The sequence below is a fragment of the Thamnophis elegans genome, chromosome 2 (genome assembly GCF_009769535.1).
Source record: "Thamnophis elegans isolate rThaEle1 chromosome 2, rThaEle1.pri, whole genome shotgun sequence".
NCBI classification, from domain to species: Eukaryota; Metazoa; Chordata; class Lepidosauria; order Squamata; family Colubridae; genus Thamnophis; species Thamnophis elegans.
The window spans coordinates 37,066,727-37,079,954 of NC_045542.1; the positions used below are offsets into that span (position 1 = coordinate 37,066,727).

The following is a 13,228-nucleotide window of genomic DNA, read 5'->3' on the forward strand; positions in this document are numbered from 1 at the left end:
TATCATTCCAATTTTTTAAAAAGGAAATAGGTAGAAATTTGAATAGATATATTTAACAGTTCAATAAATTCATGATAAATAGAATTCTAGAAATATAATCAAAAGAAAAGTATGAGCAACAATTTATTCAAACTATTTGACCCACACCAAATTCAATCTTCCTTCACCAGATTATCCATAATAATATTCCTTCTAATTGTTTGGTATCTCTTAAAAGGAAATTAAAATCTGGCACTATGCTCCTACTTTTAAACATATGGGCACAGAAGGTATTATTTTAGCATGGATTTGGCACCCTTCAAGTCTAAAGACAAAGTATTTCAGGGTATCAGTGATTTCACTTGGTACTCCCTTTCAGGTAGTCCTTCACTTAGAACTGTTTGTTTAGTGACTGTTTTAAAGTTATGGCACTGAAAAAAGTGACCGATGACCATTTTTCACACAACTGTTCCAGCATTCCCATGGTCACGTGATCAAAATTTGGATGCTTGACAACTGCTATATATTTATGATGGTTGTGGTGTCCAGGGGTCATGTGGTTACCTTTTGTGACCTTCTGACAAGCAAGGTCAATGGGGAAGCCAGGTTCACTTAACAACCTTGTTAATAACTTAACAATTGCAATGATTCAATTAACCACAGTGGCAAGAAAGGTTGTAAAATGGGGCAAAATTCACTTAACTGTCTTGCCCAACAACAAAAAATTGGGATTTGATTGTGACTGTAAGACAAGGACTACCTGTACATCTTTTGCTGGGATCATGCAGTGTTTGTTGAGCCCAGAAGAGTACAGTGTGTCCCAATGTCTATTGTGAAGTTGCTTTATGGCTACTGCAGTATGTTCCTATATGTGTTATCAAACTATGTGTTATACCAATAGGTAGCCATTCAGCGTGAATGTGTGTTTTTTCATTTTAAATACATGCTACCATCTTCAAACTTACAGATGGCTTAGTTAATGTCTTACTTATTCTTTTAACACAGTTAATGCTAATGATATTTGAAGTACCTGAAATTCTTGTTCGAGTTTCTTCTCTATCCACTCAGTTACATGAACCAAAGTCACTTCTCTTTCACCAAGCTTTGGCCGAGCTTTTAGCTCCAGATAAGGGGGTTTTCGGAAACCGTACCTGAAGATAAAGAAAATGATCAAGGTTAAGATGTTTCTATCTCAGATTTGTATCCCATATTTTCTCAAAGGCCTCTGGGAGAATAAAACCATGCTCAACTAAGATGAGACATGCTTAACCAAAGCCGTCGTCAGATATTCTTGGACAAACATAATTTTTTCCCTAGAAATGTGTCCACCACACCATGCTCCCCAACCCTAATCTTGCTGGCTGTGGATTCTGGCACTTGTGTTCCCAGACATCTGAAGCACTAAGTCAGGGAAGGTTATACTACCTCATATAACCTAATCTTGTGCTTTTGTGGTTTATGTTCAAGGGTTTTGTGCTTGGAGGAGGGTTGGAGGCTCTAAACAAGGCCTGCGCAAGGCACAGAGGGGGAAAGGTTAATGATAAATTAAAAATAACTGTGGGCTGCAAAGGAATATCTGGCACACCAATCAGCTATTTGGCAGCAAGTAGAGTGCCAGTGGGACTGAAGCTGGCAGCAATGGTGAGTCTTGGGGATGTTTAGCAATGCATCTTTTGGGACAATAGTGAATTTATTACTGTTTTAAAAAACTTCAGCACACAAGGTTGCTTGGTAGACTGCATGCAGCCTGCAGGTCGTATGTTGTGCAGGATTAAACTATTGTGTTCAACAAAACATTTATTCCATGTGAGTGAGATGTAGTTGTGTTGCTTCTATGTACTCTGTATACAGATATGTCCAATTCTATCTATCTATCTATCTATCTATCTATCTATCTATCTATCTATCTATCTATCATCTATCTATCTATCTACCTACCTACCTACCTACCTACCTACCTACCTACCTACCTACCTACATACACACACACACACACACACACACACACACACAATCAGTGTTACTGCTGAAGTCTAGTACCCAGCTAATACTAATTGGTGAAGAACTTTATGTCTGAAAATTTTTATGCACCTAACTTATAACAGAAATTAAGTCCTAATAATCTAGCAATAGGTACTATGAGTCTCTCAAGAATGACCACAGTGAGAAATCAAATCAGCACCTTCTTACATTCATACCTTTGAGGGGCACATAAAATGGATTTTGTAACTTGTTAACTAACATACTTAACTTTATATTTTAACTTAACTTATTTCTCTCTTTTATGAGGATTTTTCAAACCACTATAGACTGGAATGGAGGGAAACTTTTTTTCATATCACTGTATGGATTGATTGATAGCTTCTAACATTCCTAAACTGAAAAGAAATCTAAAGAAGAATGAATGGATACTAATTCCTGGTTAAAAAAAAATTGTTAGTGAAAAACTGGTATCTAGTATGTCTCTTTGTAATATTCAAACAACTTTTGTTGTTGATGTGCAAAGGAGAGGTTACTTTTATCCTGTTTCCTCTTGCATTTTCTTTGTTATGTTAACTATAAAAGGGAATGTAAGATGGGTTCTCCCTTTTTATAGTGAGATCTCACTGTCAGGGTACCCTAATAAATTGCTTTTAAATTATCTTCCAACTTGGTTGCTATTGGGAAGGTAAACCAAGGTAGAACCTAGGGCCAGATTTGCCTGTCACTTGTCATTAATCCTTTTCCTAATAGTTTAAAGTAATTACGTATTGTTGGACTAAGATTATGTTTTCTGAATTACACTGTGCGCCTCCCAGAGGTTAATTTCCTCAAATGGAATCCCATTTCGATTAAGGTAGCCAATGGTGAAGATATTGGACTGAGAAGGCCCAACTTCAATTCCTCACTGAATATGGATCTCACTGAGGGGTTGTGAGAATAAAATTATAGGAAACCCAACATAAACCGCTTTGAACCTCCTGGATAAAAAGGCAAGATAAAAATGTTCCGTGAAACAGTTCCAGATAAATGGAAATAAAATTTCATTCACAATTTCATTCCATATTTCTTTCAGATAAAAAGAAGCACTGAAATAGTTTTTCTCCTTTGGTACTATTTTTAATTATAAGAAACCACTGGAAAAAGCTTTGGCATTGACCTCTTAATTAATACCACTGTTGATCCTCAACTAGTTCAATATGTTGTTTTACCCAGCATGCTTCTGTATTATTCTATATTAAAGGAAGGGGAAGGTAGGAGAAAAGAAAGAACAAGTGGTAATCTTTCTTTTTGACCTGATTTCTGGTTGCTGTAGCTTTTATTCATGGATGATAAAATTTCTAAGCTTTGTTAGCTTTTCAGTTTCTGGAAGTTTACAAAATGCATAATAAGAAATGGAATTGTACAGTTACAAAATATATCTTTTTTGATAGAAGAGTAATTCAATCACACGAGCAATTTAAAATAACACTCAGTTCCATTATCTTTGTCAGTAACTGTTCATAGGAATTTATGGCAAAAACCCACACACATTGTCTCAGAATTAACTTATTTAACCCTGAATAAAATGGTACGTGTCAGACTGTAGCTTATGACTCACAGATTGGTACTGCAATTTTCTAAAAAGGATCCTTACTAAGAATCATGTGAATACTTGTTGAATTCTGTAAGAATGATCACACGCTGCAGACCAACTTTGTTTCTGTATGACCTCAAACTACATTTCTGCTGCATTATTCTTTATAGTTCATTAGTCAAATGGTCCAGATTTTTTATCTTGGATGTGTATAAGAAAAAGTGGGAAATTATGGGACTGGAAAATAAAATATATTTTAGGGACTTCTTTTACAGCTACTCATAAAAACAAGAAATCTATTTTGGCTCTTTGATTAGTTCGAATGCCACATTATACATGACAGATTCCAAAATCATAAAGTCTTCTTAACTACACTTACCATATACGATCAGTAGGTGGGGGCGGAATGTTAATTGCTAACATCCCTTTGCACTCTTGAACCTCAACGGTGAGCAGGAGCGGTGTATTGGAGACTTCCTCAATCTTTTTCTTAATGAATTCTGTCTCGGTCGCCTTCTGGAAATATTTTGACTTGGTAATTTTATCCACAAATCTCATTATTTTACTTGTTCGGGACACTGCTCCATACCTTTAAGGAAGGAAAGGAGAGGAAGTCATTTAAGTGAGTTTCAGCTACCCTTTAAAAAGCAAAGGCTAATGCTTTGTGGTATTCTGCAGTTGAAAATACAACATGTTAAGGGCACAGAATGCCAATCTGCTATTACAGATTGTGAAGTGTTGCATAAGTGTACAGACAGCCCAGAATGATAGTTTCTGTGAATAAAAACAGAAAGATCCAGAGACCTGGCTGTGACAACTCAGAATCAAAACTAATTTAAAATCAGATGTCATCCACTCATACAATAATGATTTTGATGAAACATTGTTGGCCCAATGTTCAGTATTATTCTTGGATAGCCCTACATTCTACTGGGGATTTTCCCAAATGTTTGAGAGCTTTGGCCAAACAGGTGGCTTACTTAGTTCCAGTGGACCTTTCAACCCCAAACTGCAAATTCAAGGATGTAGCAAGAGAATGCACAAATTAAAGGATTCTGGATTTTTCACTATAGCATTATTGTTCTCCACTTTTTATATTATGGTTCTGCTGCACGTTTGTTTATTACTTGACATGGATTCCAGTGATTTTAAAATGCAGAATATAAATATTAAAAAAGAGCCCCTGGGGACTTTATTCACATAGTTGTTTCCGACTATAGGGATTGGTGCTCATCTCCATTTCAAGGCCATTGAGCCAATGGTGTCCGAAGACATTACTGCAGTCATGTGGCAAATATGATGTCATGGAGCCCTGTTATCTTCCCACCAAAGTGGTACCTTTTTATCTAATTGCATTTCCATGCTTTCAAACTGCTATGTTGGCAGGAGCTGGGGAATATACCATATTTTTTGAACTATAACACGCTCCAGAGATTATAAGACACACCTAGCTTTTGGGAAGGAAAACAAGAAAAAAAAATCTGCCTCCCAGAAATTTGCCTCCTTGCAGCAAACAGCAAACAGCTTGGTCAGTTTCAGCACAACCTGATTTAGTACGAGCAGCTCATTGGCAGTTAGATCTGCCTCCCAGAATACCATTGATCAACTGTTCCAGGCTGTGGGGATTGCTGCCGTCCATTGATGCTAGTTCTGGCCATCACCGCTGTTATCTATTGCTGCCTCCACACGTCCTGTTTTTGGCCCGTTCCAGATGGCGGGGATCGACGTCGCCACCTATCCCTGCCACAGGGTGAAAATGGGACATATGGAGGCTGAAAACGGGGCACATGGAGGCGGCAATAGGTAGCAGCGCCGATGGGTGGCGCCAGCGCTGATGGGCAGCAGCAATCCACGCAGCCTGGAAGAGCTGATTGGTGGTATTCTGGGAGGCATCCAAGCGCCAATCAGCCGCTTGTGCTAAATCAGGCTGTGCTGAAGCTGACCAGGCTGTTCGCTGCAAGGAGGCAAACTGCTGGGAGGAAGAGGCCTAAGGGTGGGGGCCAATGTGTGCGCTGGGCTTCACCAACATTCACTCTCTAAAATGCAAAGACATTTCCACCCACTTTGGGGGGGGGGAGGGGAGGCTGTCTTGTAGTCCGAAAAATACTGTAAATGTTAGATATAAGAAAATGAAGATTGTAAATAAAAGTAAGATATTTTTTCTGAAAATAAATAAGCTTTGCCTGCTAGAAATTTGACAATGCTACTAAACATAATCGATGCAGCCAAAGGTCTACTTTAAGGTCTATTGATTAATCTTTGGATGATATGCAGTTGACTGGCAAGAATCAACTATTATTACTGCTACCCTATTATTAAATAACAGCAGCAGCAAATCCTATCTGCTGGAATGGGAGGGAAATGATCTTTTTTTTCCTGCAACTGATAAAGCAGAATGATCTTTCTCTCAAGTAAAGACCTTTAAAAATAGCTACAGGAAAATAATTATTTCTGCAACTTCGATCATCGGTTACAGTTGCTAAATTATTTATAGGCTTGCTAAGAAGCTGCATTGATCTACATGCTAGTCTAAAGAAACATTTCAATGTCTGTTACCTAAATGTTTATTTGCAATAACATACAGATATTTTCGGACATCAGCTAACCAGCAATTCAGAAAAATCCATGAAACATTTATTTTTGATTAAAGAACTATATCTCATTCAGCACATACTATTCTCCTTTCTTGGTAGCACCTGAAATATACAAGTTGTATGTTCTTATAGATTGAATTTGTTTACTGTAAAATAAGCTGCTATACACATGAAAATGCTAGCATTATCATAATTCTTTCTTAGACCTAATTCATTCTAAATCTTTTATCCAATAACTGCAGTAAACAGCCATCTGCAAAACCAGATAATTTACATGATGACTTGTAAATGTATAAATACCAAATATGGAAAAAACAGGGCTGCCTCATATTCCTTATAATTTTTTCTACTAATTAGCAAATACAATTAAGAAATACCCAATGAGATAAGGCCATTTGGATTACTGTAATAAGTATCTAATTATTTCTAGATGATGCAGCCTGTAAAATTGTCACCCTGAAAACTGAATTAGCAAAAGCATTAAAATGATAAATACAGACTGGATGCATTGAAACATTTATAGAGTTATCTCTTCGCTTAAATATCCTATATAGATCAAATTTAATTTGAGACATTATATAATGTTTTCAGGGCATTTGAGGCAAGCACATAACACATCCCTGCAACTCCTTAAACCCATCACGTTGCTATTATTGACTGACTTCCCAGTTGTTTGTAAATTGCGCTAATGCAGAGGGTCTGGATGATCTGTACAAAATTTAAATATAAAATGAAAAGAAAAAGTCCTGCAATCAATAGGAATCCTGCCCATGGCCCCAGAAGCATTCCATCCTGGTACAAAGCAAAGGAACATTGTTTTAATGGCTTCACAAAGTGTCAGGAGGACGGGACTACTCAGATCTTCAAAGGCAGGGAATTCCAAAGCGCAGAGGCCACAACAAAGAGAGCCCTGCTGTCTGGACCATGTTCTCCTCACTTCAAATAGAGTAGGAAATGTATATGGGCCTTCTTATGACATTTTATTGAATAGGCAGGTTCAGCCCTCGCAAGGCAATTCCTAATTTCTTTTCCTAGAGTTGCACTGCAGCTATGGGGTAGAATTGCACAACCCAAGGAAAAAAATGTAAGTGTTTTAAGGAATCACAGATAGGAGCAGGGACGTGCAGTCAGGGGAGGCAAGGCCTCACCACTGTCATCATGAAAAGAAAAGAAAAAATGTAAAAGGAAAAAGGCTGAGGTAGTTGCTGCCAGAGTCACAGTGGATGACTCTGCTTAGTGCCTAACTGTTTCAAAAAGCCTCTAAAAATGTGCCCTCTATAGGAGGAGGCAGGAGAATCACATGCCTCATTTAGTCTATCTTTATGATCACTCGAGCAGAGTTAAGCAAGGGTTAAAAGCCAAAAAATTCCTTATGTAGATGAGGCACGTGGTTCTCTTGCCTCCTCCTGTAGAGGGCACTTTTTTTAGAGGCTTTTTTAAACAGTTAAGCAGAGTCATCCATTGGAGACTCTGGCAGCAGCTAACCCAACCTGACCTCAGCAGCTCTTGCATTTTTCCTTTTACATTTTTACATTTTCATCATGGCAGACAAGAGCAGAGTTGAAATCCTCTGTGAAATAGTTGGAAAAGGTATGTGGGTCAGAGGGAGGGGGAGGAATTCAAAATTAATGTAATTTGTAAGTAATTGTATTATTGTAAGTAGTGTGTGTGTGTGTGTGTGTGTGTGTGTGTGTGTGTGTGTGTGTTTTACCCGCCTCTGCTGGTGCGCAGGCTGGCACTTTTTTTTATGTTTCGGCAAACCCAAAACTGTTAAAGCAAGGAGGCTGACCATTCAGCATGCATGTTTATAATTAAGTGTGGGATGTCTTCATTAATATAATCTGCCCCTTTCTCCTTCTGATGCTGTTTTGTAGGAGAGGGGAGAAAGATGGTGTGGTAGAGCCCTTCCGAAAGCTCTGTCGCTGTGTCCACCATAGAGGCGTCCCATGGGATGTCTCTATGGTGGACACAGTGCCGGGGCTTCAGTGGGGCTTTCGGAAAGCCGCGCCGGGGCTTTGGCGGGGCTTTCTGAAAGCCCCGCCAAAGCCCCAGCGCTGTGTCCGACATAGGCGGTTTTTGCCCGCTTGCCTCACCAGCCATAAACCTCACTGCACGTCACTGGATAGGAGATATATTATTTCTGTATGTTCCAAAGTACCTTTTCCCTTTGATTCCAAGTATTACAAAAACCTACTGTGAAATTTGGGACGCAGTGGCTCAGTGGCTAAAGATACAGAGCTTATTGATCAGAAAGGTCGGCAGTTCAGCGGTTTGAATCCCTAGCAACGTGTAACGGAGTGAGCTCCCATTACTTGTCCCAGATTCTGCCAACCCAGCAGTTCTAAAATATGTAAAAATGCAAGTAGAAAAAATAAGAACCACCTTTGGTGTGAAGGTAACAGAGTTCTGTGGGCCTTCGGCATTTAGTCATGCCAGCCACATGACCACGGAGATGTCTTCAGACAACGCTAGCTCTTCGGCTTTGAAACAGAGATAAGCATTGCCCCCTAGAGTTAGGAATGACTAGCACATATGTGCGAGGGGAACCTTTACCTTTACTGTGAAATAATATAACCATTTGGTTATACATAGACAGACAAAACTAGGTTTTTTTAATGCTAGAGAAAGTCAGAGGAGATACCTTTGATGGAATGACTAAGCATGGAAGCGAGAGGCACCATTGTTGATAATGCACACGCTAGGCAGAGGCAAACTGAACCAATGTCTGCCTAAAGGCAAAGACTCACCCTTCTGCTCCTGCCACTAAAGGCTTTTCGCTTCCTGATGCTTCTGGAACATCATCTTCCTCTGAGGATCCTGCACTAGAAGATTCTTCATCACTGTCTGCAAGGTAATATGCTCTTGGCCTGAAACTGAAAGGAGGGACACAGGTTAAGACAGAAGCAACACTTCATTAATGTTGGACAGGACAGTGTTTTGACGCCTTAGGCAATTAGACACTTTCTACCATTCGCTTCTGTCTCCCCAGTTTGTTTTTAAGTGCACTGGAGTTCAGGCAAAGGGTAGAAATGTTGTACATCAATCTGCTTTCCCTGAACACAACAGTGCCAGGCTTTACTTAAAATAAAAGGAAACGGGTTTGAATACCTTTTATGCGGTTTAATGAAATGTCAAATAAATTAAAGACATATAAGGATGCGTCTCTTTCATATCTAACTTCCCAATATAATGGAATACAATGCTGGCAATTATAACATTAAGAGGAGGAGGATGAGAAACTTGGCGTGTACTTTCATTTTTTAAATGTAATGGGATATGCTTCTGAGGTCCGAATGAATTGCTGTATGAAAAGTCAGAATTGATTTTGTAAGTGCTGTATGCTTCCAGAAGAATATGCATTCCTTCCACTGTCTCTTCCACATATACATACCTAGCCTTTTAACCCAACAGCCACTGATGAATCCTAGCCACACCCCACTCTAGGCCACTAGCAGTAATGGAATCAGAAATATTTTGAACAAGATATTTGGCAAGTAAATGCAAAGGACAATTACAGCCTCAGATGCAAAGCATGTCTAAGGAAGAGTTTCCATAAGGCTTGGAGCATCTTTTCAGGATCTCTTGCATTTCAAGTTGTCTTTAAAAAGAAATACCCAGTTGATTATGCCTTAATTGTGAATTGTGATTTAAGGGGGAGAAATGCTCAGCACCTCTACATTTCATCCATAGCTTTTCCTGGGATTGAAACTTATTCATAATCAGTTCTCAAGATTATCATTCTTTAAACCTAGGTTCAGTTGGTGGCAAAATTCGAAAGAAGACTAATGCCTTCAGCCAAATTTGATTTGGAAACAACCTCAAGCTTCTTCCCAGCTGAGAAAGGACTTATTTTCCTGTCCGTAATAGAGACAGTACTTTTGCAAAATCTGTGCCTATCTTTTAGCTGACTACAAAATGCACCGCATAATTATCTGACTTTTTTTTAAGAAAAAAAAGAGCAGCTCTTTAAAAATTCAATCCCTACAGAATAAAGATAAAGATTGTTCAACAGAGATCATTAAACTTTTTCTTGCCAATAATCTCTTTTGTCACCGCAGAGAGGCCTCCGTGTGCCATCTGTGGCACGTGTGCCATAGGTTCGCCATTACAGTTCTATACCAATCTGAACAGCAAGTGTTTCACAAAAAAATGATCAAAAACTCAATTGCTCCACAGCAAACCATGCTAAATGAAACTAATAGACACAGACACAGTACCACCACTCAAATGGTACTGCTAAGTACAGTGGTACCTTGGTACTCAATTGCTTTGAACCTCATCGAATTTGGTAGTCAACAATTTTGATATGAAGATTTTGTCCCAGTACACATCATTCGTTCGGTACTCAATGCACAAGCTAGAACTAGTAGGTACTGACTGCCTTGTGACTCACTATACTATTCCTTATAGGAAAAATTTGTTTGGTACTCATTGATTTTGGTACTCATCACATCTCCTGGAACAATTTAACTATGAGTACCACTGTATTTGTTGTCATCACGATGTCTGATTGGTTACAGCATGAGGATAATGATAACGTCCGACGCATCATCATTAGCTTCCCCTGTCCTAGAAATTAACTCAAATTTTTGTATCTTGCAGTTTGACAAACGTTTCTTTAAGTACCTGGGAAAACAAATAATCTAGAACAGTCTGCTAATTTTTATAGATTGCTATGAATATTTCTTTTGCACTCTCCAGAATTTTTCCAGAAAGATTTGCAACTTTCAATTACGGCAGCAACATTCTTGCCATCTTCTAATCTACCTGCTTCTGGAGTTTTTTCTAAAATGATGACATTATCATCACTTTTGCTACAGAACAGTAGGAAGTCCACCACCAATCCAATCCAATTATTTTACTTTTTGTAATGACCGTTGGCAATCTGTATTATCAATTTGTGTTTTAAGCCAAGAATAAAATGAATGCCTTAGCTTTCAATTTTGTGCTTCAAACAGCTATGTTCAAATGCATCTTCAGCCACAGAGGTCTCTCTTTCAACACAATCTAACGATACAATTATTGTTGCACAGAATCTATGTATCTATCTATCTATCTATCTATCTATCTATCTATCTATCTATCCATCCATCCATCCATCCATCCATCCATCCATCCATCCATCCATCCATCCATCCATCCAATTTATTGGCCACCCATCTTACCATAAAGTAACTGGGTGACTTATATTACATCTTAGTTAAAAGACAAAATGTTAAAATCCAACCTTAAAACCAAAGACACATGGGGAGGATGGGATCTGCTATTATTCAATCAACCACCTCCATTGTGCCTTTCCCCCACTGGGCCACAAACCGACTGGCAAAGCCACGTCTTTAGGCCCTTACAAAAAGATAGGAGGGTTGGGACCAACCTCACATGATGTTCCAGAAGGCAAGAGCAACAGCAGAGAAGGCCCTTTATAAATGCTGTGTTGAGCTTCCAAGGAAAAGGCAGGAAATGAATGCCATAATGTAAATAAATATCCTTGTTACCTTTAAATTTATTATAATGAAGTCTAGAATAGCAAGGGGAAAATATTCAGAATGCTACAAGGCTTCTGATAAATGTTCAAATTTCTCTTTAAAACCATAAAGAAGGAAAAGCAGTGTCTTGTGATAAAATACTTAAAAGATCTCTGGCCATAAGCACCCAACCATGAAGAAAAGGGCTATTCATAGGATTTTCTAATAATATTAGACCAGAATAGCAATGAGACTGAATTATTATTTGCACTTTGGCACCTTCATTATTTAGAAGGCTAGCTCTGAAAAATCTTAAAGAAAAACCATTCAAAAGTTAGAAGCATTCATACTTATCATTCTATCTATGGCTCAAGCTTTCCAGACTTATTGCTTTACATTGCAGATGTGAATAAAGTAGATATTTAGACAAACTAGACTAGAGTGTTGGAACCGCACTGTCTTCAAGCAGTATCTGTAGTATTAGAGAAGCACTACTTGTAATAAGTGATGTTTGCTTCCAAATCTAGAGAGCACATTTCTCCATCCCTCCACACCCCCACAGGCAGACATACTGCAGACATTTCAAGAACTGGGGAAATAAACGGTATCCTTTTAAGACTCCCCTTCCTCTATTACTTCAGGAACTGTTGCAGTGATTCCAGCTAGAACTAGTATCCAGGACACACAGCTATGAAGTATGGAAATCATACAGGTTTGATCAAGCATTTGGTAAGGCAACTGTATGTGCATAAGGTTAATTATCAAGAGACGCTGGTTCAAAAGAATTGACCTCTCCATACCCAGGTTGTGTAACAAATGCACTGTAAAGCAGTTTCAACACTTCTGAATGTTTCAGCACTAACAGAATCAACAGCACACAGAATGGGATGATATGACACATACCACTCACCAGAAAAAAATCCCAGATTGACGAATCCAAATATTTTTAAAAAGAAAAGAAAATGAAGGGGAAATAAGAACAAGTGTTAAGTTAGAGAAGTGACAATATAGAATCATTTGTGGCTAATTTCTATTAAGAAACTTTATTTGGCCAGCATGAAATAAACAGAATTAGCCGACCCTTTTAAAAAGTGCATTTTGTTAAGTCACATAGTGTAACCTAGACTCTTATTAAAGTATCACATACCCTGATTATGAAAATATAAATTAAAATATATAACTGACAACTTTTAATTTTTTAAAATGTACATAGAAGTCAACCATTTGGGGGAAATGGGGAGGCAAAAATATATACTATTGCAGAGTTATGTGAAAGGTAGCTACATCTAGTGTCAACATAAACCGGGTAAGCTAGTCAACTAAAATATGAAATCAGCAGAGAAGGATCCAATAGAAAAAATAATTTTAAAATTAGTCACAATTCATCCATAAATACAACCTGTTTATTTCAGCTTTTATTAAAACATAATTTAAACACATTCATTGATTGTTGTATGACTGCGTGCCTTGAGTCTCAGATATATTTGGTAGCAATACTTCTTCCCTAAGAGCTTGGGAGCTATGCCAACAACAAAATATATTTTCTTCCATTTAGCGCAGGCTGTATATATGTCAGCTTTACTGCAGTTTGCCCATCTTCCTCCTGCAAGGCTGATAAATGAATCTTTCAGCAG

The 13,228-nt window shown here is 38.2% G+C and overlaps 1 protein-coding gene across 5 annotated transcripts in view; it reads right to left on the reverse strand.

Moving 5' to 3' along the window:
• TEX2 (testis expressed 2) overlaps positions 1 to 13,228 on the reverse strand; it is a 107,519-nt gene that overhangs the window by 2,342 nt on the left and 91,949 nt on the right. For all 5 annotated transcript variants that reach the window (XM_032209498.1, XM_032209496.1, XM_032209500.1 and 2 more), the window contains exons 9-11: positions 8,877 to 9,002; positions 3,915 to 4,124; positions 1,010 to 1,130 (exon numbers count right to left, since the gene is read on the reverse strand). In XM_032209498.1, coding sequence (XP_032065389.1) covers positions 1,010 to 1,130; positions 3,915 to 4,124; positions 8,877 to 9,002 — 457 coding nt within the window. The remainder of the gene's footprint in view (positions 1 to 1,009; positions 1,131 to 3,914; positions 4,125 to 8,876; positions 9,003 to 13,228) is intronic.